This window comes from Aquarana catesbeiana, linkage group LG13, assembly GCF_042186555.1.
Source record: "Aquarana catesbeiana isolate 2022-GZ linkage group LG13, ASM4218655v1, whole genome shotgun sequence".
In the NCBI taxonomy this organism is placed as follows: Eukaryota; Metazoa; Chordata; class Amphibia; order Anura; family Ranidae; genus Aquarana; species Aquarana catesbeiana.
The window spans coordinates 234,298,230-234,323,642 of record NC_133336.1 but is presented as its reverse complement, the minus strand read 5'-3'; the positions used below and the strand labels follow the sequence as shown (position 1 = coordinate 234,323,642).

Sequence of the window (25,413 nt, the reverse complement as noted above, 5' to 3'; positions counted from 1 at the left end):
CGTACCCGTTCATGACAGTATGCCAGGGCCATCTCTGACCAGAAGTGACTGCGCAGAGGAACCATTGTTGTACTGTTACTGCTGCTAAGATGCAATCAGAAACAGTTGTTCTCCTTGCCTCACTGGTATTGGAGGATAACAATTATTGCCGTCTGGTACTGAAAGAGTGGGCCAGGGATCAGCTACTGGAATGTATCTGTCTGGCCCATTCTCTGGTTGATCAAGGTAGATTGCTGTTTAAAAACGTTCAGCCCCTGATACAGGTGTGTGCTGAGCTAGCCTTGTCTAGCAGTCCTAAGGGTTGTGATGATTTCCCCCCCCCCCTTCAGTAGTGATCAGGTGGAGTCTCTAGTATGGCTGTTGGAGGATGATCCGGCTTTTTTCACTGAACATTATTCCTCTTGTTCTCAGCAGGTGTTGTCTGATTGCATTTGTTCAGTACAATCCCTGGTTAGACAGGCTGTTTGTAAACCAACTTTTGTTCAACCTGTGTTACAGGCCTGGTCAAGCTTGTTGTACTCAGCTTCTGTCAGTTCCCAACCACCCATTTCTGTGTCTAGATACCAGTCTGCTGGGATGTCTTCCTCTCCGTTACCCCCAACAACCACAGTTGCCGACCAATACACCCTGCTACCAATGAAGTACCAGTACCCTGTTTCCTCCTTATGCACATACTCTGCCTTTAACTTCTCTGCTTCTTCTCTGCTGCTTCCATCTGTTCCACTAAATCTCCCTTCAAAATCTGCTCTCTCTTTTTTACCACCCTCCCGCTCTTCGCTTCTATCAGCTGCATCCACTACCTACAGCCCTGTACCCACAAAAAAGAAAATTAACCCTGTGCTTACTCAACAGTTCAGCAGCTCACACCACATATAGGATATTTGTTCAAAGTAATAGGTGCATAAAAAGTGTAGTGCTTATTGTATCACATGAGAAAAAGAGTGTAATATCGCATACACAAAACAAGAAAGTAAACAAATGTCTCTATCACTTCATAGAGCACAAAGTATAGTCTCTGGTAGTCTTCAGATATCACTTGAGAGCAAAGAAATGTTCATAGTCCAATATTTGAATATAACGATCCTATTCAACAGGTGAGTAACTGATACAGAAAAGTGAATGTGATGGACCCTCCACACAGAAGTAATGCAGGCTTACCAGAGGGGTTGGACTCATAAGAACGTATGCTCAATGAGTCAGAAAGGCTTGTATTACCAAATGGTAACGAAGGAGGACCTTTCAAATGAATGGCAGTGGAACTCCAAAGGCATCCAAAACTTTGGGGGAACTTCTTCTAATAGGTAGTAGCCCGTCCCAGGAAAAAGGCCCATATGAAATAAAAGGGCGCCACATAGCATAATTCCGTTTATAAAACAAATTTATTAAAAAAGGTAAAACACTTACATTTTAGTAGTAAGAAAGCGCTTAATGTAAAATTATTGCAGGCAGTGGAGTCTCCCTACGCTTTTCGTCTCACTAGACTTCATCTGGGGTGTTCAACCACTGCTGCCATGCTCCTTAATATAGATACTGTGACCCCCTTGATGAGAATCCAGCTCGTGCCAATTTCCATCATGCACTTCCGGGTTCGGCCAAAATGGCAGACCCGCGTGCGTTCCAAGCCTCGTTATTGTATATTACTTATGCGTTCCAGCACCCTACACTTGTTTGATGAATTTCCCTATATGTGCTGTTATACTAGATCCTATGAATTACTTGTAAGTGAAGTATATCAAAGAATGTAAAAAATTTCATTCAAGGGATGTGAATATCACCTGTAGGAGTAAATAACATAAAAAATATCCAAATGTGAAAATTATGAAATGTGATTACTAAAATTAATTTAAAGAAATTTATGTGTGTTCAAGATATCTCTGTAGAAGTCCGAGATGGATTCTCTCTGGGTCACCCCATATAAGAACAAATGACAAAAAATGTATATAGAATAGTATATATACTAAATACATCCAAAATAAAATAATACAGATTGTAACCTATGAGTCATTGATGAAGGAATTAATATCCAGTTCCATATTCATACCCTGTGGGGAGAGGGACTGTAGCTCGTGTATCCAGAACGTTTCCAGATGGGAAACGCCTCTGGTCATGGCGCCCCCCCCCCTCCAAGGTGGAGTATATTTGTCAATCACTAAAAATTGTGAACCTATTGCATTGCTGTTATGGAATTCTTTGTAGTGCCTTGGTACACTATGTTTCGAATCCTTCCCTTTAATGAGACCAATATGCTCCTCCACTCTTATGGTAAAGGTTCTAGTTGTTCGGCCAACGTATTGTTTACCACATGGACAAGTGATTAAATACACTACATATCTGGAGTTACATGTGCAGAAAGGTTTAATAGTATATCTCCTTCCTGTGACTGTGGATGTAAACTCTGTCAGTTTGCGTCTCTCTAATGTGTTATGTTGGCACACAACGCATTTTCTACAGTGGAAAAAACCTGTCCAATCATGGAAAAAGGAGGGACGCACTGGAGGGTTAATGACATTAGGTGCTACATGGCCCCGCTGGGATGGTGCTCCTTTAAAGATGATTTTGGCCTGTTCAGGTAGCATCTTCCCTAAAATGGTGTCTTGTCTAAGAACCTCCCAATGCTTCTTCATGATGTTCTTAATTTGCTTGTGCTGTATTGAATATGAGGTTAACATAGCCCATTTGAATGTGGTGTCTGGTTCTCTCTCTGGTTTCGTCCCAAGAAGGGAGTGTCTATCTATATTGATAACTCTCCGAAGTTCAAATTCTAGGATGGCGTTATCATATCCCTTGTCCAGAAATCTTTGTTTCAAAATGCCTGCTTGTGCAATAAACATATCTGTGTCAGTACAGTTCCTACGGAGTCTGAGGAACTGACTGCGGGGAACTGCATTAAGCCAAGATCTGTGGTGACAGCTATCAGTGGGGATGAAGCTGTTTCGATCTGTTTATTTAAAGTATGTATTGAATTTAAACTGTTTATTCACGATCTTAATTTCTAAGTCAAGAAAATGGATCTCAGTTTCACTGGCTTCATATGTTAAAGAAATGCCTCTATCGGTAGAATTGAGGCATTCAAAAAATTGTTTCAATGCTTCAGAGGTCCCGCTCCATAGGAGGAGGATGTCGTCTATGTACCTCACCCATAGCACCAAAGAGGTAGTCTCATGGGCATAGACGACATCCTCCTCCCATTTGGCCATAAAGAGGTTCGCAAGGCTTGGAGCGAATTTCGCTCCCATGGCGACTCTGCGCTGTTGGAGGTAATAACGTTGATTAAACCAAAAATAATTGTGTTTGGTTGCGAATTCAAGGAGCTCTATCAGGTATTCACATTGAAAGGATGCCAAGGATTGTTCACGGTCGAGAAAGTATCTAACGGCCTCTATCCCTCTTTCATGTGGTATACAGGTATATAATGATGCCACATTCGCTGTGGCCATAATGTAGCCATCCTGTAATTCAACATTTTCAAGAAGTTTAATCATAGAGCTAGTATCTTTCAAAAAGGAGGGTGTTTTCCTGACAATGGGTTGCAAATAAAAATCTATGTATTTACCTATTCGTGAAGTGATGGAGTTGATACCACTCACAATGGGCCTGCCTGGAGGGCACACCGGGTTTTTGTGGATTTTCGGCAAATAATAGATGGTAGGGATTCTGGGTGCGGTAATTATCAAAAATGCATTTTCTTTTTTGTTTAAGATCTTTAAATAATGGCCCTCGGTTATAGGTTTTTGAAGTTGTTTTTTGTAAATATTGGTAGGGTTATTAGGGAGTTCCATGTATGTGTCTTGTTCACTCAGAATACGATACATCTCCTCCTAATATTTGCTCTTATCCAAAACAACTATGCCACCCCCTTTGTCAGCCGGGTGGACAACTAAATTCTTCTGTGCGCAAAGAGATTGTAGTCCCTCCTTCAACAATGGTGGATGTCGAATATGCTTCTCAGGCAGTTTAGCAAGATCCTCAAGAACGAGATCTCTAAAAATTTTAACTGCAGGAGCAATAGGAGAGGGATTGGCCAATCCCAAGTGTACAGTCCCTGAAATAGCTGCAGGGTAATCTGTCCGCATCGGGTTTGAAATATACTTGTGAATATCAATAAACGTATGAAATTTGTTTAATTTTCTAGGTGGGGCGTATTTAAGGCCTTTATCCAACACTGATATTTTGACTTGGGTAAGTGTCTGAGTACTCAGATTGAACACACCCTGGCCCACTAGACTCTTTTTCTCTTTTCTCCTCTGTAATCTCCTCCCCCCTCGACACCCTCTCTTAGGTCTGGACCTCGTTTTCTGGCATGTCGATCCTCGTGAAAACCCTGATTTTCATAGGTGTTGGGGTTATGAACATATGGAGATTCAACATAATTTTCTCTCCTATTACTGGAGCTATATGTATCTCTAAGAGGTGAAGGACAGTGGGGCTGATTATCATAGTCCCAGTGGGGATGTGCTTTAGAGTGTTGTGTATTCCCTCTAAAGTTACTTCTGTTACCACGTTTCCCTCTGTGATTACCACTACCTCTCTTGAAATTTTTAGGGGTCTGTGGACTAAAATGGCGTACTCTAGATTGTGAGGTGTGTGGGTACATCATTACGTCTCTCTATGCCCTTTGAGGTCCGACCTCTGGTGGAAATAGAATGAGGAGCCAAAGGTGTTAGAGTTGTTGGGACACCTGGTGGTATAGTTACCGCCGTGACCCCGGAAGTGACTTCCATAGATGGGGTGACCACAAATAATTTCTGCCAGCCGAAAACAGTGTTAGTTTTGTAGTCTCCCACATCTCTGGAATATTTTTTCTGTTTTTGTATCTTTGATCTCTGTCCTCTTTTTCAAGATGACTCAAAAGATTGGAGAACAGAGAATTGTATTCTTGGGAGTTTTTGTGTATCGATAATTTGTCTTTTAACTCTTTGATCTCCATATCTAGAGAGAGGAGTCTATTCATTTTCCTGGAAATAAGAACATTCAGAAAGCTGATACCTGCATCATTAAAGTACTTAAACCATGAGTCAAAATCAGTTTCACCTTGTTGGGGTTGTACCTTCCAAAGAAGGCTCCTAGGTACCATCTGTTCTGAAATATATTGCTGTAAAAATACCAAATCCCACTGTAGGTGGAGTTCAGTTGTCATGACATTTTTCAGTCTCAAAAATAATCCTCCCACCTCAGTGTCACTCCCAGTTGCAATAAAGACTCCCTCGATATTAACCTTATGGGAAGCCCAATAATCAAAAACATCCATCGTGAGGATAGGTGATAACAGTACAATTTGAACTTCGGAGAGTTATCAATATGGATAGAGACTCCCTTCTTGGGACGAAACCAGAGAGAGAACCAGACACCACATTCAAATGGGCTATGTTAACCTCATATTCAATACAGCACAAGCAAATTAAGAACATCATGAAGAAGCATTGGGAGGTTCTTAGACAAGACACCATTTTAGGGAAGATGCTACCTGAACAGGCCAAAATCATCTTTAAAGGAGCACCATCCCTGCGGGGCCATGTAGCACCTAATATCATTAACCCTCCAGTGCGTCCCTCCTTTTTCCATGATTGGACAGGTTTTTTCCCCTGTAGAAAATGCGTTGTGTGCCAACATAACACATTAGAGAGACGCAAACTGACAGAGTTTACATCCACGGTCACAGGAAGGAGATATACTATTAAACCTTTCTGCACATGCAACTCCAGATATGTAGTGTATTTATTCACTTGTCCATGTGGTAAACAATACGTAGGCTGAATAACTAGAACCTTTCCCATAAGAGTGGGGGAGCATATTGGTCTCATTAAAGGGAGGGATTCCAAAAATAGTGTACCAAGGCACTACAAAGAATTCCATAAGAACAATCCAATAGGTTCACAATTTTTAGTGATTGACAAATATACTCCACCTTGGAGGGGGGGCGCCATGACCAGAGGCGTTTCCCGTCTGGAAACGTTCTGGATACAAGAGCTACAGTCCCTATCCCCACAGGGTATGGATATGAAACTGGATAATAATTTGTTCATCAATGACTCATAGGTTACAATCTGTATTATTTTATTTTGGATGTATTTAGTATATATACTATTCTATATACATTTTTTGTAGTTTGTTCTTATATGGGGTGACACAGAGAGAATCCATCCTGGACTTCTACAGAGATATCTTGAACACACATAAATTTCTTTAAATTAATTTTAGTAATCACGTTTCATAATTTTCACATTTAGATATTTTTTATGTTATTTACTCCCACAGGTGATGTTCACATCCCTTGAATGAAATTTTTTACATTCTTTGATATACTTCACTTACAAGTAATTCATAATTTATTTACATCACTTTTTAGTCACCTAGGACATTAAGACGTATATTCATGCGTCTATTTATTAGTGACCCCGCAACATTATGGGATGTCCATTGTCACTATAATATTCCCCTTTATGTTTGGGATAATTATTACTCAATTTCTTTTTTTATCACTAGTTTGCAATTGCACCATTTATTTTTCAACATTCTGAAAATGGTGATATGTGCAGTGAATCACCTTTCATAAAACAGGGGTCATTCCAGGTTTGTCCCATCAACCTTGGTTAAATTTGCCCGCCCATTGGTCCAGATCCGTGTTCTGATATGACAGCAGAATCTGTCAATTTTAGTGATGCGTCGATACGTCAGGTTGATGTCGACGACATCACGCATAGCCGACCGCCATATGGAGGTGTGATACGCACGCTAGTAGCGGTGGCTTTGTTTTGCGCTCCACATTGCGGGAAGCGCGCGCCTGACCCTGACGTGGTGACGTTAGTCGAGTCACGCTGCCCCTACTTGCAACGTCTGCCGTCGTATACATTACATGACAACGAATCCAGAACTCGTTGGAACTGGAGACGGACAGTCCCTCTCCTTCCACCTTTATATTTTTTCTCTTAAGGGAGTGTTTTATAAGAAACAGCACATAGGATCTAGTATAACAGCACATATAGGGAAATTCATCAAATAAGTGTAGGGTGCTGGAACGCATAAGTAATATACAATAACGAGGCTTGGAACGCACGCGGGTCTGCCATTTTGGCTGAACCCCGAAGTGCATGATGGAAATTGGTACGAGCTGGATTCTCATCAAGGGGGTCACAGTATCTATATTAAGGAGCATGGCAGCAGTGGTTGAGCACCCTAGATGAAGTCTAGTGAGACGAAACGCGTCGGGAGACTCCACTGCCTGCCATAATTTTACATTAAGCGCTTTCTTACTACTAAAATGTAAGTGTTTTACCTTTTTTAATAAATTTGTTTTATAAACGGAATTATGCTATGTGGCGCCCTTTAATTTCATATGGGCCATTTTCCTGAGACGGGCTATTACCTATTAGAAGAAGTTCCCCCAAAGTTTTGGATGCCTTTGGAGTTCCACTGCCATTCATTTGAAAGGTCCTCCTTCGTTACCGGTTGGTAATACAAGCCTTTCTGACTCATTGAGCATACGTTCTTATGAGTCCAACCCCTCTGATAAGCCTGCATTACTTCTGTGTGGAGGGTCCATCACATTCACTTTTCTGTATCAGTTACTCACGTGGTGAATAGGATCGTTATATTCAAATATTGGACTATGAACATTTCTTTGCACTCAAATGATATCTGAAGACTACCAGAGACTATACTTTGTGCTCCATGAAGTAATAGAGACATTCATTTACTTTCTTGTTTTGTGTATTCAGTATTACATTCATTTTCTCATTTGATACAATAAGCGCTACACTTTTTTGCACCTATTACTTTGAACAAATATCCTATTTGTGGTGTGAGCTGCTGAACTGTTGAGTAAGTGCAGGGTTAATCTTCTTTTTTGTTTATATATTTGCTTGGAACACACAGTGCTGCTGCTCTGTACTGTTATCACCTATCCTCCCGATGGATGTTTTTGATTATCGGGCTTCCCATAAGGTTAATACCGAGGGAGTCTTCATAGCAACTGGGAGTGACACCGAGGTGGGAGGATTATTTTTGAGACTAAAAAATGTCATGACAACTGAACTCCACCTACAGTGGGATTTGGTATTTTTACAGCAATATATTTCAGAACAGATGGTACCTAGGAGCCTTCGTTGGGAGGTACAACCCCAACAAGGTGAAACTGAGTTAGACTCATGGTTTAAGTACTTTAATGATGCAGGTATCAGCTTTCTGAATGTTCTTATTTCCAGGAAAAACAATAGACTCCTCTCTCTAGATAGGAAGATCAAAGAGTTAAAAGACAAATTATCGATACACAACTCCCAAGAATACAATTCTCTTTCCTCCAATCTTTTGAGTCACCTTGAAAAAGAGGACAGAGATCAAAGATACAAAAAACTGAAAAAATATTCCAGAGATGTGGGAGACTACAAAACCAACACTGTTTTCGGCTGGCAGAAATTATTTGTGGTCACCCCATCTATGGAAGTCACTTCTGGGGTCACGGAGTTAACTATACCACCAGGTGTCCCGACAACTCTAACACCTTTGGCTCCTCAATCTATTTCCACCAGAGGTCGGACCTCAAAGGGCATAGAGAGACGTAATGATGTACCACGCACCTCACAACCTAGAGTACGCCATTTTAGTCCACAGACCCCTAAAATTTTTTCGAGAGGTGGGGGTAATCACAGAGGGAAACGTGGTAACAGAGGTAACTTTAGAGGGAATACACAACACTCTGAAGCACGTCCCCACTGGGACTATGATAATCAACCCCACTGTCCTTCACCAGTGAGACAAGGGGCACGCTCTGACCCATACTATGATGAGAGTTCATACCATAATTATCCCTCCTCCCCATTACGCACCTACAATAGATATTCACCTCTTAGAGATACATATAGCTCCAGTAATAGGAGAGAAAATTATGTTGAATCTCCATATGTTCATAACCCCAAAGGATCGACATGCCAGAAAACGAGGTCCAGACCTAAGAGAGGGTGTCGAGGGGGGAGGAGATTACAGAGGAGGAAAGAGAAAAAGAGTCTAGTGGGACAGGGTGTGTTCAATCTGAGTACTCAGACACTTACCCAAGCCGAAATATCAGTGATGGATAAAGGCCTTAAATACGCCCCACCTAGAAAATTAAATAAATTTCATACGAGTATATGACACTCTTTCTCTCATTTGATACAGTAAGCGCTACACTTTTTATGCACCTAGCCCTGTACCCACATACAGATCTTCAGTGGCTAAAACCAAAAAGAAGCGGAAGTTTTTCCCAACCCATACCATCCTGCCATCATCCAATTCTGCCCCCACACCAGCTAATCCACTCCAGCCTGATGTTCCAATGCCTGTTGTTCAGCCTGTTGTGCCAGTGTCTCTGCCTGTTGTCCAGTCTGATGTTCCAGTGCCCGCTGTTCAATCTGATGTTCCAGTGCCTGCCTTCCAGTCTGATGTCCCGGTGCCCGCCTTCCAGTCTGATGTCCTGGTGTCCGCCTTCCACTCTGATGTCTCCGTGCCTGCCTTCTAGTCTGATGACCCAGTGCCTGCCTTCCAGTCTAATGTCTCAGTGCCTGCCTTCCAGTCTGATGTCTTGGTGCCTGCCTTCCAGTCTGATGTTCCGGTGCCCATGTTCCAGCCTGAAGTTCTGGTGCCTGTGTCCCCGCTTGAAGTTCTGGTGCCTGTGTCCCCGCTTGAAGTTCCGGTGCCTGTGTCCCTGCTTGAAGTTCCGGTGCCTGTGTCCCTGCTTGAAGTTCCGGTGCCTGTGTCCCTGCTTGAAGTTCTGGTGCCTGTGTCCCCGCTTGAAGTTCCGGTGCCTGTGTCCCCGCTTGAAGTTCCGGTGCCTGTGTCCCCGCTTGAGGATCCGGTGTCTCAGCCTGAAGGTCCGGTGTGCCAGCCTGAAAGTTCTGTGTCCCACCCTGAAGTCACGGTGTCCCAGTCTGAAGTCCCAGTGTCCCAGTCTGGGGTCCCAGTGTCCCAGTCTGAAGTCCCAGTGTCCCAGTCCGGGGTCCCGGTGTCCCAGTCCGGGGTCCCGACGTCCCAGTCTGAAGTCTTTGTGTCCCAGTCTGAAGTCTTGGTGTCCCAGTCTGAAGTCTTGGTGTCCCAGTCTGAAGATCCGGTGTTTCAGCCTGAAGATCCGGTGTCCCAGCCTCAGCCTGAAGTTTCAGTGCCCATATCTGAGCCTGTCATGCCAGTGCCTGTCATCCGGCTTTCTGGGCCAGTGCCCAGCATCCGGCTCACTGATCCAGGGCCCGTTACCCAGCCCTCTGGGCCGGGCCCGTTACTCAGCTTGCTGAGCTGGTGCCTGTTACCTAGCCTGCTGTTACGGTGCTTGCTGCTCAGCCTGATGTCCCAGTGCCTGCTTCCCAGCCCGATGACCCAGAGCCTGCTGCCCAGCCTGATGGCCCGGAGCCTGCTGCTCAGATCAATGACTCGGAGCCTGCTGCCCAGCTCGATGACCCGGAGCCTGCTGCCCAGCTCGATGACCCGGAGCCTGCTGCCCAGCGCGATGACCTGGAGCCTGCTGCCCAGTTCAATGACCCGGAGCCTGCTGCCCAGCTCGATGACCCGGAGCCTGCTGCCCAGCTCGATGACCCAGAGCCTGCTGCCCAGTTCGAGAACCCAGAGCCTGTTGCCAAGCTCGATGACCCAGAGCTGGTTTGCCCTGATGTGCCCGCTGTCTGCCCTGATGTGCCCGTTGCCGAGTTTGATGTTCCTGTCGCCCAGCCTGAAGTGCCTGATGCCCAGCCTGAAGTGCCTGTTGCCCAGCCTGATGTACCCCCATCCGTTGTTCTGCTTGATGCCATAGACTATGGACAAGTACAACTAGTTGGAGCGCCCGGAGGTCGCTCCTTTGGGGGTTGGTACTGTCAGGAAAGGTTCCATCCGCTAGTAATATCTATCATTTGGTGTGCAGTACTGAGGTCCACCAGCAGGTGTCTCCTGGCGGTTTGGAACTGTCAGGAGAGCTTTCCCCTGGTGGTATTATGTCATCTTTGGGCCGCAGTACTGGCGTCCACCAGCGGATGGATCCTGGCAGTGTGGAGCAGACAGCACCTCCTGCGATCAGATGTCACCTGAGGCTAATTGCAGGTGTGCCCAGCAAGCATTCACAGGCTTTTTTTTTAACAAATAGTTCATTCAAGTTTTCTCAAAAGAACAGACATTGGAAAAGGCTTACAAATCTTCATAGACAGAAAAAAAATGTTTTCCCAGCAGCGGTGTAAACAGTACAGGCATGTAATATAAACAGCAAATGCAGTAGACAAGTGTTCCAGTAGTCCAACTGGGTACAGCAAGTTCAGAAGACATAGTGGTACTTGGGAGAACAAGGAGGGGGGGTGCCAACCTCTCAACCCCTGTCTAGCCATTGACATATCCAATAGGGTTAGGGTGCCATTGGTTCAGGATCATTAAATGACTCCAGGGGTTTATAGGACTCCTAGTTTATTTATTCAAGGGTCAAATGTTTTGCCTTCACCCACGCTGCCCAGATTTTATCAAATTTCTTGAGGGAATTTCTACCTATGTATGTTAATTTATATAGTGGAAGGGCTATGTTGACCAGTGTTTGCCAAAGTTGTCTAGTAGGTGGGTGAGCCTGGTTCCAGTGTAGGAGTATTGCCTTTCTCACATACATTGTCATGTAGAAAACAAACAGTTTTTTCTTCTGAGGGGCCTCTAGGAAGTTGCATATACCCAGAAGGAGGGGGATAGGGCTATATGGAACATTTACTTTCCCTATAGAGTTAATGTCAGCCAGGACTGCCTTCCAGAATTCCACTATACTAGGGCAGGACCAGACCAAATGATAGAAGTCAGCGTTCTTTGAGCTACATTTAGGGCATTTGGACGTTCGGTCAGGATAAATTCTCGCCAAGTGTACCGGTGAGTAGTAGGCACGGTGTAAGAATTTCAACTGAATAAATCTATCTCGTGACGATATCGTCAGGGGTAGATATTGCTGAATTACCTTCTCCCAGTCATCGTCCGCTAGCTCTGGAATATCCCTTTGCCAAACCGAGAACAGTTGAGAGACCTTGGATGTGTCAAGAACAGCGAATCTGTTGTATAAAGTAGAGAGCGCTCTCACTCCAGCTGGGGATCGGAGCACACTCTCCACTTCAGACACCTCCAAACTCACCGAAGAGGGGAATTGGGAGCGGAAAGCATGACGCATTTGGATATATCAGAAGAACATCTGATTCGGGAGTCCCCGATTTAGTTTAAGGTCATCAAAAGTAGTCAACCGTGCCTGGGACACTATGTTCCCCAAAGTCGTGATCTCATATCTGGCCCAAATAATGGAACGGAAGTGGGGCAGACGGGGGTTACCCCAGAGTGGAGTATTCGGGGACCAGACATGGGGCTTCCCAAGTTTCAGAGAAACAGAATCCCACACTCGAAGGGTTGTACGAATGGGGGGGTCACCCAAGGGTTGGACCTGGGGCCCCTGTGTATCAGGTTCCTCAGTTCAGAGTATGAACCAAGTAGTGCCGCCTCTAGCGTAGACGCAGGGTTAGCTGGCTCCTCAGAAAGCCACCATTTTTCGCTACTCTAGCAGTCTTGCCATTCCAAATAAAGGAGGTGATGATACTATCCAATTTCTTAAAGAGACGATCCGGCAGGGGTATAGGGGTCTGTCTGAAGAGGTAGGTGAATTTGGGTAGCACTGACATTTTAATAAGATTAACCCGGCCTACTGGGGTTAGTGGTAATAATTTTCAGGCCATACAGCGTTGGGATAGCTGGGATATCACTGGGTCTAAGTTGAGGGCTATAAATTGCTTCATGTCCCGATGGATTTCAACCCCTAAGTATCTGAACTGGGAAACCCTCTGGAGTTGCGCATCCGTCGGGAGGGGATCTATTCCAGAATGAAGACGAAACAACACAGATTTCCTCCAATTAATGCAAATACCCGAGTATGCCCAAATTTGTTAATAAGCGATAAGGCCGCCTTCAGGGAGACTCCATCATCTCTAAGGTACAGTAAGGTGTCATCTGCATATAAGGATACTTTTTCATGGAGGTGGCCTATGACAATACCTTGATCCTCTGGTGTAGAGCGAAGAAGGGTGGCCATGGGTTCTATCGCGAGTGCAAATAACCCTTGGGAGAGAGGGCAGCCCTGTCTCGTCCCTCTGCACAGAGAGAAGGGCGAAGAGATGACCGTGCCGGTACAAACCCTGGCTGTTGGAGACTTGTAGATGGCCTCAACCCAGGAGATGAAGACCGGACCGAACCCAAATCTGCGGACAACCTCCCAAAGATAAGCATTCGCATGCTTGCCCTGGTATCTTCCTTGTGCCCGGATCCGTACCTGCGACCTGTAAACCTGAACCTGTACCTGAGCCTGTACCCGATCCCATCCTGATCCTGTCCCTCCTGTGTTCCTGTTTCCTTGTAGTCTGATCCCATCCATCATCTCCTTCTCCTGTCCTGTCCCTGTTCATCTGCTGATCTGCTGTGTATGACCCTGGCCTGGCTAACGTTTGCGATTCTGGAACTGCCCTTTGTTATCTGCTTATCTTCTGTGTATGACCCTGGCCTGGCTAACGTGTTTGATTTTGGTACTTCCCTTTGGCTGTATATATTATCTGTTGTCTGTTGGTTTCTGTTGGTTGGTTGAGCACTATTTGTATTTGGGGTGTTTACTTATTACTACTTATCTTTAATAAACCTTATTATCATTCACTCATATATACGTCTTGGTGTCCACTGTCGCAGATCACACGGTTCTGGTCCCACTCATTCATGACAACTAGACTCTCTGTATAACTAGCCTCTCTGTATACACTAGCCTCTCTGTATACCCAGCCTTGCTGTATACACTAGCCTCTTTGTATACCCAGCCTCCCTGTATACCATAGCCTCTCTGTATACACTAGCCTTTCTGTATACCCAGCCTCTCTGTATACCCTAGCCTCTAGTCTCTCTGTGTACCCTAACCTCTCTCTATACCCAGCCTCTGTATACCCTAGCTTCTCTGTATGTAACAATCCATATCTGGTGGCAGGTGATGTGGCAAGTGACAAGCTACATCTTGTGGCAGGTAATGTGACAAGCTCTCTGGTGACCCCGATGTAAGGGAGAGGCTCTCTGAGGACCCTGATGTAATGAGGGGGGCTTTGGGGACCCTGATGTAATGATAATATATAATGTTATTTATATATATATATATATATATATATATATATATATATATATACATATATATATACACACACGCGCGCGCATATTATATACATGTGTATGCCCGCTCAAGCGTACAACTTTCTTTAATTCGCTGCTATGAGCTCTAGCCCCAGATCTTTTGTAGACCTAGCAATGCCCCTAATCCCAAGTGTAACTCCATAAACACTGCACTCCTCTCCATTATCATTGCTCTCCTCTCTTTTCCTCTTTGATAGATTTTCTCTTGTTCCAAAAAGTGTGTTTTGTTTCTTTTAGATTCATAATCTAGTTATTTTGTTTAGTTAAATTTGGTTGATTCGTTCAATTCGTATTTGGGATTCGCATTCGGAAATTTTTTGAATTTACCATTTTTTTAAATTAGAAACGTTCAAATCGATACATTTTGAATCAGTTGAATCGAAAACTTTTTATTTTCGATTACAATGTGGCACCAAGGCCGCTGATGGGGGGGACTACCAGTACTCTTTTAGGGTGCCACAGGTGGGCCCACACAGGAAGGGGGATTAGTAATGGCTGACACTTATGTCTGTCTAACCCAGCAGCTGAAAGCTGATGTCTCCCCCTCTTCCTGCTGACAGCTTTTATCTGCTGAGAAAGAGACAGTCGTCCCTCACTAATCCCCCTCCCTGTGCAGCCCCTCTCTCAACACTGGCTCTAAAATTTGTTTATATTGTAATTTCTGTTTTTGGATATACAGTGGGGATGGAAAGTATTCAGACCCCCTTAAATTTTTCACTCTTTGTTATATTGCAGCCATTTGCTAAAATCATTTACACACAGCACCCCATATTGACAGAAAAACACAGAATTGTTGACTTTTTTGCAGATTTATTAAAAAAGAAAAACTGAAATATCACATGGTCCTAAATATTCAGACCCTTTGCTGTGACACTCATGTATTTAACTCAGGTGCTGTCCATTTCTTCTGATCATCCTTGAGATGGTTCTACACCTTCATTTGAGTCCAGCTGTGTTTGATTATACTGATTGGGCTTGATTAGGAAAGCCACACACCTGACAGGAAAGCCACACATAAGACCTTACAGCTCACAGTGCATGTCAGAGCACATGAGAATCATGAGGTCAAAGGAACTGCCAGAAGAGCTCAGAGACAGAATTGTGGCAAGGCACAGATCTGGCCAAGGTTACAAAAAAATTTCTACTGCACTTAAGGTTCCTAAGAGCACAGTGACCTCCATAATCCTTAAACGGAAGATGTTTGGGACGACCAGAACCCTTCCTAGAGCTGGCCGTCCGGCCAAACTTAGCTATCGGGGGAGAAGAGCCTTGGTGAGAGAGGGAAAGAAGAACCCAAAGATCACTGTGGCTGAGCTCTAGAGATGCAGTCGGGAGATGGGAGAAAGTTGTAGAAAGTTAACCATCATTACAGCCCTCCACCAGTCGGGGCTTTATGGCAGAGTGGCCTGACAGAAGCCTCTCCTCAGTGCAAGACACATGAAAGCCCGCATGGAGTTTGCTAAAAAACACCTGGAGGACTCCAAGATGGTGAGAAATAAGATTCTCTGGTCTAATGAGACCAAGATAGAACTTTTTGGCCTTAATTCTAAGCGGTATGTGTGGAGAAAACCAGGCACTGCTCATCACCTGTCCAATACAGTTCCAACAAGTGAAGCATGGTCGTGGCAGTATCATGCTGTGGGGATGTTTTTCAGCTGCAGGGACAGGACGACTGGTTGCAGTCGAGGGAAAGATGAATGCGGCCAAGTACAGGGATATCCTGGACAAAAACCTTCTCCAGAGTGCTCAGAACCTCAGACTAGGCCAAAGGTTTACCTTCCAACAAGACAATGACCCTAAGCACACAGCTAAAATAACGAAGGAGTGGCTTCACAACAACTCCGTGACTGTTCTTGAATGGCCCAGCCAGAGCCCTGACGTAAACCCAATTGAGCATCTCTGGAGAGACCTAAAAATGGCTGTCCACCAATGCTTACCATCCAACCTGACAGAACTGGAGAGGATCTGCAAGGAGGAATGGCAGAAGATCCCCAAATCCAGGTGTGAAAAACTTGTTGCATCTTTCCCAAAAAGACTCATGGCTGTATTAGATCAAAAGGGTGCTTCTACTAAATACTGAGCAAAGGGTTTGAATACTTAGGATCATGTGATATTTCAGTTTTTCTTTTTTAATAAATCTGCAAAAATGTCAACAATTCTGTGTTTTTCTGTCAATATGGGGTGCTGTGTGTACATTAATGAGGAAAAAAAATTTAACTTAAATGATTTTAGCAAATGGCTGCAATATAACAAAGAGTGAAAAATTTAAGGGGGTCTGAATACTTTCCATCCCCACTGTATCTGAATCTCCGAATAACGAAAAATTTGTCCGAACACTAATTCGGAACGAAAGGAACCGCCCATGTCTAGAAACCATGTGACCACTTAACTCCTCTCTAACTTTCCCCCCAAAAAACATGTACAGTGGCTTGCAATGGCGACCCTAGGGGGGGGGCCAGAGGGGGCCCTGACCCCCACAACATTATGCTGTGCCCCACCATGTGCCCCCCCAAAAAAAAAAATTTTTTTTTTTTTTTTTTACAAAAAATCAATGTCTAAGAGGGAGAGAGTCCCCAGTCAGCTCCTGCGGGTGATTCCTCCCCCCTCCCCTGCTCGCTGACACTGCATAATGCGAGCGTTCACACAACCACGGCCGCCCGATCTGCTCCTTCACCTGCATCCTCATTGGCAGGGAGAAGAGCGAGTTGCAGGAAGGACTCCACCAGGGCTCTCAGTTACTGAAAAAACAGACTGCTTTCTCCTGTCCTTAGGACAGGAGGACCAGCCTGTAAATTCCAAGAGATGCCAGACCAGCGCTGTCAATAGCAGGGGCAGGACAGCAAGAGGAGGCTGGGGAACCCCACAGTGGCAGAACACCAGGGCCCGGAGGCAAGACAACCTTTGCAACCCTGATAGTTCTCCCACTGCTTTGGATCCTTATATTTTCTTGATATGCTGGTGACATATATCTCTTGTTTTCTGCCACCCTGGGGGACCCCAATACAGTAGGAAGGGAGCTCACTGCAGAACATGTGAAAGGGCCCGTTGTGGGGTCGTAGTAAAGGGCCCCAGGATATATATATATATATATATATATATATATATATATATATATATATATATATATATATATATATATATGCATTTTATAGTTGCCCCCCTACTTTTGTCCCTGTCCCCCCATGTGCCCCCCCTAAATTTGAAAGCTGGAGACGCCACTGGTGGCTTGTGATTGGCTGACTGTTGGCACAAAATTGCTCAAGATCTCATTCCACTTCTTCTTGGACAGGACAGTGACCCACTTCGCCATATTGTGCCCAACTCCTGGCCTTAGGCCTGCCCACAACATCCCTGGCCATTAGCCTTTATATTCACAAAGAAAAGAATGTCCACACAAAAGATATCTTTTTTCACACTTTACTGTATCTCCAAAGATGGACATTTAACATCACACTAACAGAACTCTTCAGCGTAAAACACTGTAGGCACAAGCAGATATCCTGTAGCGGTCATTTGGGTGCGGACCGCTAGCACATACCTTTTAAGTAATCTTCCCTTAGTATCTCCTCACTCCTCTCCTTGGAAGCCCCACAGTGTTGTGACCTACCTCCCTGTATACTAGATCCGTAGCATGCTGCTCTGTTAAACTGAGATTAACCACTTCTGCCCCCTAAAGATTTACCCCCCTCTATGACCAGGCCATTTTTTGCAACACGGCACTGCGTTACTTTAACTGACAATTGCGTGGACTCCTTGCAACGGCTGTACAAAGAGAGTGGGGCTCTTCCAGGCTGGGAACAGGTGACAAATTATTTCCAGGAGAGGATTACAGGAGAACCAATCATGCTAGGATTTGTTTTACATTATTACACTATGTGGAGCCTTTGTTTTATACTTACTGTATGTGACCTATGGTGGGAGCGTAAATCCAGTGGATGGTCTATCTGGAGTCATAGGAAAGTTAGACCTTTGAATGGGCTGTTCGGAGCCATTGGAGCCGATGCCTTGTCTACCTATAGTGGAATTTTTGATCTCAGTGCTCACTGATCTCCCTGAATAAGGGGGAGCGCTGGCTTTCTGGTAAGTCTCCTGTGTAAATATCCTCTGGGTGTCACACTGGCTTCTGAAGATGCCCAGTAGGAGGGGCGAAACACGTCAAGTGGGGACGAGATAGAGACCCTAATCTGATGGCTGGAATGCATGCCACGGCGGCAGTCAATCATTATTTACATGCCCACAAGATTTTTCATTGCTGTAAGTGCATTTGTTTTTAACAATTTCAATAAACTAAACAGTATTACGCTATATACATCTCTCTCTTCATTGGTATGCCTTATACCATCATGATGGGAACCTTGTAATTGGAAGAGAAGGAAGGAGGTAGATTCATCCACTGGTGCAGGACAAAGACCATGCGGTTTTGAATCATATTGCTGGTGAGTGGGGACTTAGGAGGGAAGCACAGAGTGGCACTTGAATCTTCACAAGCAGAAAGCAACTACGATTGGCACTTTGTTTGCACCTATGATTGCACTATGATGGACTAATGATTGCACAAGCACTTTATATATTAGTTTGCAGGAAATGCCAGCCCACCTGACTGCTTCTCCACCAGCCCAAAAAACTGCTTCTCCACCAGCCCACCCGACTGCTTCTCCACCAGCCCACCCAGCTGCTTCTCCACCAGTCTACCTGGCTGCTTCATCATGAGTCTACCCGACTGACTCTTCACCAGTCTACCTGACTGACTCTCCAGAGATCTTCCAGGGAAAGATTAGGGAAGATTTAAGCACACCGCTATGTTCCAGAGAGGCCTGCTACGTGTGGCAGTCTCTCCCCTTGTTAGTCCCTGACCATGCTGTAGTACTCACACTGTCTTCCTTGCTCTCTCTGCCTCTCAGGAAAGACTCCTTCCAAATTGCTTCTGTGGTCATCATCTTTCCAGGCAAGCGCTAAACTCCAGCCCAAGGCAGAACACCCCCTCCAGACTAGGGGGTTCGCCTCAAGGGCCACTGACAGTCCCCGCAGCTCTCCATCTCCATCTTCCACCCGTCTCCTTGCCAGCATGACTCATGCATACTTAAGAGATGGCCTGACCACCCTGCCAGACCCACCACCTGGGGATTGGCCAAACTCCCCTGAGTATTCAGAACAACCCTCCTAGCCTCCACCCTCCATTTCCTAACATTCTCCAACATTACAGAACCAGGGAGGGAGGCACCAGAGACTTGTCTGCATGAGTCATCCAGCCCTGACCTAAAATAAACCCATGACCTAATTAAGACTCACAGTGTAAAGCATGAGTCAACATAAATTTTCCTACACTCACACTAGTAGCACACTAGAGGGCGCTGCATAAGGATAGTCAATTCACTGGGTTTATGTAAGGGTGCACAACCACTTTAAGTTATATTCCTTTGTTTAGATATCAATCTAATGTGTAGTTTGGTGTATGTGAAAGGTCAGCTTCAATTATACATGACTCAGACCCATCATCTTATATTCCTCTCTATAGGTAAGGATCTGGTGGATCAGATTCTCCTGGATGAACTAGGACATTCACTGACTCCAAAGCTGAAAGGTAAATAAAACACATATGCCCTGTACACACGGTCGGACTTTCCGATGGAACACGTGCGATCGGAGCTTGTTGTCGGATATTCCGACCGTGTGTGGGCTCCATCTGACTTTTTCCATCAGAATTTCGGACACACAAAGTTTGAGAGCAGGCTATAAAATTTTCCGACAACAAAATCCATTTCCGTAAATTCCGACCGTATGTGGACAATTCCGACACACAAAGTGCCACGCATGCTCAGAATAAATTAAGAGACGAAAGCTATTGGCTACTGTCCCGTTTATAGTCCCGACGTACGTGTTTTACATCACCACGTTCAGAACGATCAAATTTTCCCACAACTTTGTGCGACCGTGTGTATGCAACGCAAGTTTGAGCCAACATCCGTTGGAAAAAATCCATGGATTTTGTTGTCGGAATGTCCGATCAATGTCCGATCGTGTGTACAGGGCATTAATGTATCTGATAAAACACAGGACTCTCTCTATGTTAAGTGCTGAGATGATGTTGAAATAATAATAAATATTATTATTACTATACAGCATTTATATAGTTCCAACAGTTTGCGCAGCACTTTACAAAATTAAGGCAGACAGTACAGTTACAATACCATTTGGTACAAGAGGAATCAGAGGGCCCTGCTCATTAGAGCTTACAATTACACTTCATTTATACCATCTACTCCACTGAGGGCTTCTGAATCTGACAAATTATTAATAATGATATGCGTCCACCTGCGTATCACATGGGGATCCCTGGCTTGTTTTTTGGCCCTCCCAGAATCAGAATTCTTGAACATCTCATTTTATTTCAAGTCCAGAAGCTCATTGCAGTGAAATGGATCTATAAAACTAGATTTCTGCAGCCTTCCGGCTTCAACTGTCAGTATTTGTAAAAAAATGTGTTCACCATGTTAGAGACTTCATAGTGATCACAAGGTTGGGGATGATGCTGATTTGTTCCTGATTGATAGAGGAGATTTGGAGCTGTCACTTGCCAGTCAGGAACATACTCTTCTCTGTAATGTTACTGTAGTACCAACCTAGGTTAGGTTGCTAGTAGGGTTCTCCCGATACCACTTTTTTAAGACCGAGTAAAAGTACCGAAACTTTTTTCAAGTACTCGCCGATACTGATTACCAATACTTTTTTTTCTACAATTTCTTTTTTTTATCATATTTTATATATATATATATATATATATATATATATATATATATATTATACAGTGGGGACAGAAAGTATTTAGACCCCCTTAAATTTTTCACTCTTTGCTATATTACAGCCATTTGCTAAAATCATTTAAGTACATTTTATTTCCTCATTAATGTACACACAGCACCCCATATTGACAGAAAAGCACAGAATTGTTGACATTTTTGCAGAAAAACTGAAATATCACATGGTCCTAAATATTCAGACCCTTTGCTGTGACACTCATATATTTAACTCAGGTACTGTCCATTTCTTCTGATCATCCTTGAGATGGTTCTACACCTTCATTTGAGTCCAGCTGTGTTTGATTATACTGATTGGACTTTATTAGGAAAGCCACACACCTGTCTATATAAGACCTTACAGCTCACAGTGCATGTCAGAGCAAATGAGAATCATGAGGTCAAAGGAACTGCCTAAAGAGCTCAGATACAGAATTGTGGCAAGGCACAGATCTGGCCAAGGTTACAAAAAAAGTTCTGCTGCACTTAAGGTTCCTAAGAGCACAGTGGCCTCCATAATCCTTAAATGGAAGATGTTTGGGACAACCAGAACCCTTCCTAGAGCTGGCCGTCCGGCCAAACTAAGCTATCGGGGGAGAAGAGTCTTGGTGAGAGAGGTAAAGAAGAACCCAAAGATCACTTTGGCAGAGCTCCAGAGATGCAGTTGGGAGATGGCAGAAAGTTGTAGAAAGTCAACCATCACTGCAGCCCTCCACCAGTCAGGGCTTTATGGCAGAGTGGCCTGACGGAAGCCTCTCCTCAGTGCAAGACACATGAAAGCCCACATAGAGTTTGCTAAAAAACACCTAAAGGACTCTAAGATGGTGAGAAATAAGATTTTCTGGTCTGATGAGACCAAGATAGAACTTTTTGGCCTTAATTCTAAGTGGTATGTGTGGAGAAAACCAGGCACTGCTCATCACCTGTCAAATACAGTCCCAACAGTGAAGCATGGTGGTGGCAGCATCATGCTGTGGGGGTGTTTTTCAGCTGCAGGGACAGGACGACTGATTGCAATCAAGGGAAAGATGAATGCGGCCAAGTACAGGGATATCCTGGACGAAAACCTTCTCCAGAGTGCTCAGGACCTCAGATTGGGCCGAAGGTTTACCTTCCAACAAGACAATGACCCTAAACACACAGCTAAAATAATGGAGTGGCTTCACAACAACTCAGTGACTGTTCTTAAATGGCCCAGCCAGAGCCCTGACTCAAACCCAATTGAGCATCTCTGGAGAGACCTAAAAATGGCTGTCCACCAACGTTTACCATCCAACCTGACAGAACTGGAGAGGATCTGCAAGGAGGAATGGCAGAGGATCCCCAAATCCAGATGTGAAAAACTTGTTGCATCTTTCCCAAAAAGACTCATGACTGTATTAGATCAAAAGGGTGCTTCTACTAAATACTGAGCAAAGGGTCTGAATACTTAGGACCATGTGATATTTCAGTTTTTCTTTTTTAATAAATCTGCAAAAATGTCAACAACTCTGTGTTTTTCTGTCAATATGGGGTGCAGTGTGTACATTAATGAGGGAAAAAATGAACTTAAATGATTTTAGCAAATGGCTGCAATATAACAAAGAGTGAAAAATGTAAGGGGATCTGAATACTTTCCGTCCCCACTGTGTGTGTGTATATATACTTTATATGTATATATATTTAATTTTTTTTTTTACAATGCTTTCTTTTGTTTATTGTGTCAGTGTTTATTTTATTTTATTTTTTATTGTTTTTTTTCAATTTTAATTTAGAATATTTATTTATTACAATGTTTATTTTAATTTTCTTATTCAATCCTGTTGGGAGGTAGGGAGGCTTTGGTGAGATATCAGGGGTCTAAACAGACCCCTGACATTTCCCCTTTGAGACTTGGAAAGGGACTGAGGATAGAGATTCCCCAGTCCCTTTCTCAGCAGCGGGGGGGGGGGGGGGACCGGAGGAGAACAAGGAGGAGGAGCGCATGGAGGGGGAGCGGAGGAGGGGGGGGTGGGCAGGAGGAGAACATGGAGGAGGAGTGCATGGATGGGGGGCCAGAGGAGGAGGGGGGAACCGGAGGAGAACATGGAGGAGGAGCGCATGGAGGGGGAGCGGAGGAGGACGGGGAGGATCGAAGGAGGACAGGGGGAGCCGGATGAGAGCACGGAGGAGGACAGGGGGTACCGGAGATAAACACAGAGAAGCGCACAGAGGGGGAGCAGAGGAGGACGGGGGGGACCAGAGGAGCCCACTCAGGAACACAGAGGAGGACTCATAGCAGAGCCGCAGGAGGATACAGGGGACACTCAGGAACAACCGGTGTGGTGGCGGGGAAGTTATAATCACCAATCTCCCTGTGTGCTTCTCCTCCTCTCCCCTCCGTGGCTTTCAGCTGCTTTATTGAAAGCCACACTGGGAGATCGGTGATTATAACTTCGCTGCCGCACCGATTGTTCCTGCGTGTCCAGGTATCGGGTGAAGCATCGGGATCACTTGCAGGAGTACAAGTACTCCTGCAAATACTCGGTATCGGGACCAATACCGATACTAGTATCGGTAACGGGACAACCCTAGTTGCTAGTAAGGCTTAAAGCGGAGTTCAGCCTAAAAAAAAAAAAATTAAAAGTCAGCAGCTACAAATAGTGCTGCTGCTGAATTTTAAAATAAGGACACTTACCTGTACAGGGTGCCCGCGATGTCCTCACCTGAAGCCAATCTGGCGCCGGCATTGCTAGCAAGCCTGGTTCCCTACTGCATATGCACGAGTCATGCTGCGCGTTCTGACTGGTCCCTGCTATCTCCTGGGATCTGTGTTCCCAGAAGACAGCGGGGGGGGGGGGGGGGGCTCGACATGGCGTAGATCACTGCGGATTTTTCGCCAGAAGTGGGAGCAAATACCTGTATTAGACAGGTATCTGCTCCTACCTGAAAAGTGCCAAATGTGACACCGGAGAGGGGGAGGAATCGGGAGAACAGAAGTTCCATTTTTGTGTGGAACTCCGCTTTAAGTAAATGTAATCTTTGTGGCTCCTCTGTAGCCAGTGGAGCAGAGTGTGATTATTTTTTATCTGTTCTGGGACTCACAGACTACAGGCTCCACTACTTCTCCCTGCTTTCTAGTGGACTCTAGAATGTAGTGGGCTTGAAGAGGCAGACCCTGAGCTTGACTATTTATGGGAGTCTGGACAATCCCATAATGGTAATTGCATGGTCATGCAACGCTGTACCCAAATTACATTTTTATCATTTTTTTCACACAACATGTATGACAGGTGCAGCAAACCCAAATGTCGAAATTTACCCTCGAAAGGGATGTAGCACCCTCTACTGTACTAAACAGTGTACATAGTTGTACAGAGTAGGTAAATTTGGCTTGGCTGGCAGCCATGCCTGGATTGAATCTGCATTAGGGATGAGTGACTCGGAGGCTGGATGACTCATCAAGCAGCATTTCTTTCAACACCCCCTACTCTCTGAATCCTTGGAGAAGCTTCCAGAAGTAGAGGGTGGAGTTTAGGAAGAGCTGCTTGGAGTATTGAGGAGGGACCCAGCAAATCCCCAGCCAAGTGGGCTGGCAGGGGGCGAGGACCTCTTAAATACTCTTGGGTCATGCCAGCAGGGGCAGTCAGGTGGAAGATGAAGGAATGCTTTGGAGGCTGTCAGTGGCCTTTGAGGGTGCCTCCTAGTCTGGGGGGGTGACCTCAGGCCTGGGGCTTGAGTGCTGGAAGGATCCCCCACAACACACAGAGGAACTGTCAAAAGAGACCAAAATTGAACTTTTCGGCCTAAAAGCAAAATTCTATGTGTGGTGGAAAACTAACATTGCACATCACCCTGAACACACCATCCTCACTGTGAAACATGGTGGTGGCAGCATCATGTTGTGGGGATGGTTTTCTTCAGCAGGGACAGGGAAGCTGGTCAGAGTTGATGGGAAGACGGATGGAGTCAAAAACAGGGCAATCTTAGAAGAAAGCATGTTAGACTTATGCCCCGTACACACGGTCGGATTTTCCGACGGAAAATGTGTGATAGGACCTTGTTGTGGGAAATTCCGACCGTGTGTAGGCTCCATCACACATTTTCCATCGGATTTTCCGACACACAAAGTTTGAGAGCAGGATATAAAATTTTCCGACAACAAAATCCGCTGTCGGAATTTCCGATCGTGTGTACACAAATCCGACGCACAAAGTGCCACGCATGCTCAGAATAAATAAAGAGATGAAAGCTATTGGCTACTGCCCCGTTTATAGTCCCGACGTACGTGTTTTTTGTCACCGCGTTCAGAATGATCGGATTTTCCGACAACTTTGTGTGACCGTGTGTATGCAAGACAAGTTTGAGCCAACATCCGTCTGAAAAAATCCTAGGATTTTGTTGTCGAAATGTCCAATCAATGTCCGACCGTGTGTACGGGGCATTAGACTGGGGCAGAGGTTCACCTTCCAGAAGGACAACGATC

The 25,413-nt window shown here is 44.8% G+C and overlaps 1 protein-coding gene across 2 annotated transcripts in view; it reads left to right on the top strand.

Moving 5' to 3' along the window:
* The window catches only part of LOC141116962 (NACHT, LRR and PYD domains-containing protein 3-like), a 138,483-nt gene that overhangs the window by 57,282 nt on the left and 55,788 nt on the right, over positions 1-25,413 (top strand). For both annotated transcript variants that reach the window (XM_073609489.1, XM_073609490.1), the window contains exon 5: positions 19,691-19,756. In XM_073609489.1, coding sequence (XP_073465590.1) covers positions 19,691-19,756 — 66 coding nt within the window. The remainder of the gene's footprint in view (positions 1-19,690; positions 19,757-25,413) is intronic.